We start from the raw sequence: 6,370 nt of genomic DNA, 5'->3' as shown, positions 1-6,370 counted from the left end.
CCACCGCCGCGACAGGCGCAGGAATTGCCAATTTTCACCGGAGCCTACACGGATTGGCTCCCGTTTAAGCGCGCGATGATAGACTCGACCCGTATGTACAAATTCTCAGACGCGGAGAATTTGGCGCGCTTACGAGTCAGCCTGAAGGGAGAAGCGAAAGAAGCAGTCGCTGCGCTCCTGTACACGGCTTCGAATCCGTCCGTAATTATGGATACGTTAGAGCAATGTTTCGGTAAGCCGGAACTCATAGTGGAACGCACCGTTAGCGAGCTTAGGCGTTTACCGCGACCCGACGGAACGGCAACGGGTTTAAACAGCTTCGCCGTTAAGGTGCAGAATGTCGCCTGCGTGTTAGGGAATTTAGCCCACTGGCACTTATATGATTCCACGCTAGTACGCGACTTAGTAGAGAAGCTCGACACGTACCGGCAGACCAAGTGGTGCGAGTACGCGGACGAACACCGAATGGAAACCGAACCCGAGATCGTCAAGCTATCACGGTTTCTAATGCGCGAAGGGGACCTGGCGATCCGGTATTTGCACTCGGCCGCAAAAGAAACAGCGCCAGCGAGGCACGACCCTAAGCCCCGCCCACCGCGTACGCGCCGCCCCGAACGTAAGAACGTATACAACGCCACCGCGGAAAACAAGGAGCCAAGTATTCGGAAATCGGTTTGCCTTTGTTGCGGCGGCAATCACTCGGTCCCGCGGTGTTGGAAGTTCTCCAGCATGACGGTGGAGGACCGTTGGAAGTGGGCCAAAGAGGCGTACGTGTGCTTCAAGTGCCTAATAGAGAAACATCGCCGCTTCAACTGTAGGGCGAAGTCGTGCGGAGTCGACGGTTGTGACTCCCCGCACCACGCTTTGTTGCACACGCAGCGTAAGCCGGTATCGAAACCCGAGACACCGAAGGTCGAGACGGTTCTCAATACGTCGGTGTTAGTCAAGGAGAACAGCGGATCGGTCTTGCTGAAGGTGTGTCCAGTTAGCGTGATAGGGCCTAACGGGCAACGCGCAAATACGTACGCTCTACTTGACGAGGGATCGACCGTCACTTTGATAGACGCGGAAATAGCGGACCGCATAGGGGCCGACGGGCCCACGCGAAAATTACGTATTCACGGACTAGGGTCTAGTCAGAGCGAACCGACTAGTAAGGCCGTAGAGTTAAGTATATGCGGAAAGTCGGGTGAAAGTCACAAAGTTATTGCGCGAACCGTAAATAACTTGAAATTAACGAGACAGACTATAGACTCGTCGTGCTTGGAATATGCGCACTTACGAGGTCTCGATAGGTCGGAAGTTTGCTATAATAACGTGAAACCAGGCATCTTGGTAGGGGCCGATAACTGGCACTTGATCGTGTCGCGCCAGTTATTGGTAGGAGGGCGCCGCGAACCGGTCGCTTCCCTCACGAGCTTGGGCTGGACGGTACACGGAACGGTACCGAAAGTTATTAACTCGACCGCGAACGAAAACGTCTTTCATGCATATACATACCGAGCGGACATATCGCGCACTTGTAACGATCTCGACGAACGGCTCGAGGATCGTATGAAACAACACTTCGCTATAGATAGTATAGGGATTTCTAAAATAGCGAAGCCATCGCGCAGCGAAGAGAGAGCGCTCGACATATTCGCGCGAACCGCGAAGCGAATAGGCCACCAGTTCGAGGTAGGGCTGCCGTGGAAAGACGACGTAGTTGTCATGCCGCCGAGCTACGATATGGCGCTCCGCAGGCTGCGAACAATCGAACGGAAAATGGACGCGTCGCCGGAATTTAAACGCGAATACGAAGCGCAGGTGCAGAACCTCTTAGACAAGGGGTATGCGGAGCCGTGTCAGGGAAACGAAGCGGACAGCCCGATCGGCTGGTACCTTCCGCATTTCGCCGTACGGAACGTAAATAAGCCGGGCAAATTGCGCTTAGTGCACGACGCCGCCGCCACTGTTAACGGCACCTGCTTGAACGACAAGCTCTTAGACGGTCCCGACTTGTTACGATCGTTGCCGGGCGTATTATTCCGTTTTAGGGAACGCGACGTAGCTGTATCGGCGGACATACGCGAAATGTTCATGCGTATTAAGATACGCAAAGCCGATCAGCCCGCCCAAATGTTCCTATGGAGAGGAGACAATAGAACGAAACCGCCCACTCGTTATAAAATGACTTCGATGATTTTCGGTGCTCGAAGTTCCCCTTTCCTGGCGCATAGCGTTAGAAACTTGAACGCTAAGGAACACGCGCAATTTTATCCTGTAGCATTCGACGCCATCACATCGAATCATTATATGGACGATTGGGTGGACAGTTACGAGAACGAAGCTAGGGCCGTGCAAGCAGTCGCCGAAGTGGTAACGGTGCAAGCGAGGGCAGGATTCCAGCTAGCGGGCTGGAACTCGAATAGCGAGCTCGTGTTAGAACACGTACCGGTAAAAGCTAGGGGCCGCGCGGCCAAGGAATTAGGCGGAAGCGACCCTCACGGAGCGGGGAAAACGTTAGGGCTGTTATGGGAGGCCTCAAGTGACGAACTTCGCTTCAATACGGCCATGAATAGGGTGCCGCGAGACGTACGATCGTTGAAAAGAGGACCTACTAAGCGAGAGGCCCTCAGCGCCGTCATGTCAATTTTCGACCCTCTAGGCTTACTTAGCTATTATACGATCAGGGCGAAAATAGTACTGCAAAACGTATGGAGGTCTAACGTAGGTTGGGATGACGTTTTGCCCGAGACGGAGAATCGCGAATTTTTAGATTGGCTACGTGATATGGACTCGGTAGCCGACTTACGGTTAGATCGAAAGTACGGTTTTAACAAGGACACGACGAATACGCAGTTACACGTGTTCAGCGACGCCAGTGAGTTAGCATACGCGACGGCCGCGTACTGGCGTATAACGTATAGGAATGGAGAGGTCAAGGTCACCCTCGCCGCGGCGAAGGCCAAGGTGACTCCGATTCGCGCGCCAAGTATCCCACGTTTAGAATTACAAGCGAACCTTGTAGGCGCGCGTCTGGCCGATTCCATACTGAGAGAACACCGCGTACCCATCGATAGAGTAATATTCTGGTCGGATTCGAAAACCGCACTTCACTGGATAAGGAACGATAAGCCGCGTTATACTCCTTACGTAGCGCACAGATTGAGCGATATCTCTGAGCTTACCCGTGTCGACCAATGGAGATGGGTGCCGACCGCGGATAACGTAGCGGACGACGCGACGCGAATAAGTACCGATATGAAGACTAGCCGCGATAGATGGTTCATAGGGCCCGCGTTCTTGTACGAATCGGAAGACAAATGGCCAACGGAACGCGAGGAGTCTGTCGCGACTGAGGACGAGGTAGTCGTGTCGTACGCAAACGAAAAGGGCAGTTTCGATCACTTGCCCGACATAGGCCGGTTTTCTAATTACGAAAGGCTCATTAGGACCACGGCACGAGTATTGGCATTCGTAGATATGTGCAGAAGACGCGCGAACCGCGTCGAGTTACGACACGTACAGGAGGCCGAACGTCTGTGGCTATTGAAATCACAGCGCGACGATTTCAACGAGGAAATCGCGTGCCTTGAGCGTAAGAAACCGTTGCCGCGTAGCAGCAAGCTGTTTAAATTAGACCCCGTGATAGGAACAGACGGAATCGTGCGCGTGAACGGTCGTATAAATGCAGCGCAAATCGAACAGTCTGTCAAGTCACCCGCGGTTTTGGACGGACGGAACGCATTCACTCGACTCTGTATCGACAACATACATAGGCGTTCCGGACACGGCGGGCGCGAGCGCGTCGCGAATGACGTAAGACAGACGTACTATGTGCTAAGATTACGTTCAACCGTGCGTACGGTGTTACACGGATGCACTTTCTGTCGTATCAAAAAGGTTACGCCGTTCGTGCCGGCGTTCGGAGACTTACCCGCTGCGAGACTAGACGCGTATAGCCCACCGTTTAGCAATTGCGGAGTAGACTATTTTGGACCGATGATAGTTACGATAGGTAGGCGCCACGAAAAACGCTGGGGCGCATTATTCACTTGTCTAACTACGCGCGCGGTGCATTTAGAACTCGCCGCGTCATTGACCACGGATTCGGCAATAATGGCCTTGCGCAGAATGGCCGCACGACGCGGCTGGCCGCGAGTTATATACAGCGATAACGGGACAAACTTTAGAGGCGCTGATGCCGAGCTACGAGCAGCTATGAGGGAATGGGAGCCCGAGCTCCGCGAATTTGCATTAACGCAGCGCGTGGACTGGCGATATATCGACCCCGGCGCGCCGAACCAAGGGGGCGCGTGGGAACGATTAGTGCGGTCGGTAAAAACTGCGTTATCAGTCACCTTGCACGATAGAGCGCCGAAAGAGGAAGTTTTGTTAACCTTGCTCGCGGAAGCAGAGTACACCATAAACGCGCGTCCGCTTACTCACGTATCGGTAGATCCGGCCGAGCCCGAAGCGCTCACACCAAACCACTTCTTGCTTGGGCAACCGAACGTACTGCCCATTATCGGAACGTGTGAGACCACTGATAGACGTCAATGGCGAACGGCGCAAGCGTTGGCAGATAGTTTTTGGCGCAGATGGGTTAGGGAGTACCTACCGCAACTCGTCCCGCGCGGGTCACCCTCCGATTCGAGCAAAAATCTCACCGTCGGAGATTTAGTCCTCATAGCAGATTCTACGCTACCACGGAACGTATGGCCGCGCGGGGAAGTAGTGAAAATCTACCCGGGCCCCGACGGCACAGTTAGAAGCGTAGAAGTTAGGACACGGGGTGGTGTTTTTAGGCGTCCGGCGCGTAAGTTGGCCGTCCTCCCTAAGTGATTAGGCTAGGTTTTGTTTTGTTTTATTTAAAAATAGGGATAAGATTTGTTTTTATTTACACGTAGGATAAGTTTTGAGTTGATTGTTTACTGCCTAAATCGTTTGTTTTTCTTTATTTCTATTTTATTCTTTTTATTGTTTACCTAGCCTTAGCTCGTAAGACTTCGCTGAGGGGAGAATGTTACGGACGGCCGTACGCGCCCGGCCGGTCAGAGCTAGAGTCCAGAACAGAATGATTAATTCGAGAGCTCTGATTGGCCGAGCGGCGTAGCGACCCATTGATAGGACCGGCACGATGTGGGAGACATCGTGCCGGTATAAATATAAGCGATTATTGTCATTTTTACGCATTCACTTTTTGTATTCACTCATGGAAGCACTTGTTACAATTTCTTGTTTCGTAAGTCAGATTGACATTTTTGTTTTATATGAATATACAGTCCATTTTAAATCAAGGAGTTTTTTATTATCGAAGGAGAATAAAGCAGGAGTTCAGTTTTGCGGGCTGAATTCCGCACATTGCCTGTAAGACTACCGTCTTTCATGATAATATTTGTGCCAATTTTAAAAAGCGATTATTTCATTTATTGACTGGGAAAGCATATTATAAAGTCAGCGATTACTTAAATGACAAGAACATAGAATAATAGTTAACCACCACAAAATAATGACATAAATATAATTAAGAATTTAAATTTTAAATTAAGATTGACATTTTGTAATTAAAATGTAGTAGTATACTGTTAATTTAATTATGTAAATTGTATGCCGTAAAATTGGCAATACGTACTGACACAACAATGTTAAATAAGACCTTATAGACGTGAGTACACAATAAATGATTTGATTTGACCACGCGGGCATCTCTTTAGGTCCTTCCTCGAACCTGCAAGATGTGGGATGATATTCCTCCTGAAGTATTTCCTTTGCACTATGACATGGGGTTCTTCAAAAAGCGTGTTTACAGGGTTCTCAAAGGCTGGCAACGCATAGGCAGCTCACCTGATGTTGTAAATGTCCATGGGCGACGATGACTACCTCCCATCAAGTGGCTCGTCTGCTTCTTTACATAAAAAAATAAATAGATCTTCAACAGGAAATTCGAAGTGTTAATTCCAGTGGAGTACACAAGCTTCTAGCTTGCAACGCGATATTCGGTATATACAAGCTAGCCAGTTACTTAATTTGGGATCGGAACAACAAATATGATGTTGTCTAATATTTAATGAATAATAATCTCAGTACAGAGTACTAAAAAAAAACCAACCTCAATAGTACGTGGAATTACGTCTATTTGCTAAGTTTTATTGAGATATCCCCTAGATCGCCACTATACGGGACTTGACACAGGACATAATAAAAATCGGTTCTCACTACTCTGAGAAAGAAAGTCATGCGTGAACAGCCACCATCAGAGGTGGATGATTTCCTTCAAAATGAAATGAGACCAATATGGAAGTACCCCCTTTCCAACAAAAAAAAAGAAACAAGAAAATCGGTTCACAAATACCGGAGTTGTCGCGTAACATACATACAAAAAAAA

The 6,370-nt window shown here is 49.7% G+C and overlaps 1 protein-coding gene across 1 annotated transcript; it reads left to right on the top strand.

Annotated features, from left to right (window-relative positions):
* Positions 1-93: 93 nt before the first annotated feature.
* On the top strand, positions 94-4,827 carry LOC113238395. Its single transcript, XM_026475225.1, has one exon. It carries the CDS (start codon positions 94-96, stop codon positions 4,825-4,827), a length of 4,734 nt encoding a protein of 1,577 aa, XP_026331010.1.
* The last annotated feature ends 1,543 nt before the right edge of the window (positions 4,828-6,370 follow it).

This window comes from Hyposmocoma kahamanoa, unplaced genomic scaffold (genome assembly GCF_003589595.1).
Source record: "Hyposmocoma kahamanoa isolate Upper Pololo Valley unplaced genomic scaffold, ASM358959v1 95247, whole genome shotgun sequence".
In the NCBI taxonomy this organism is placed as follows: domain Eukaryota; kingdom Metazoa; phylum Arthropoda; class Insecta; order Lepidoptera; family Cosmopterigidae; genus Hyposmocoma; species Hyposmocoma kahamanoa.
The sequence above is the reverse complement of the archived record's forward strand: the minus strand, read 5'-3'. Positions and strand labels throughout refer to the sequence as shown.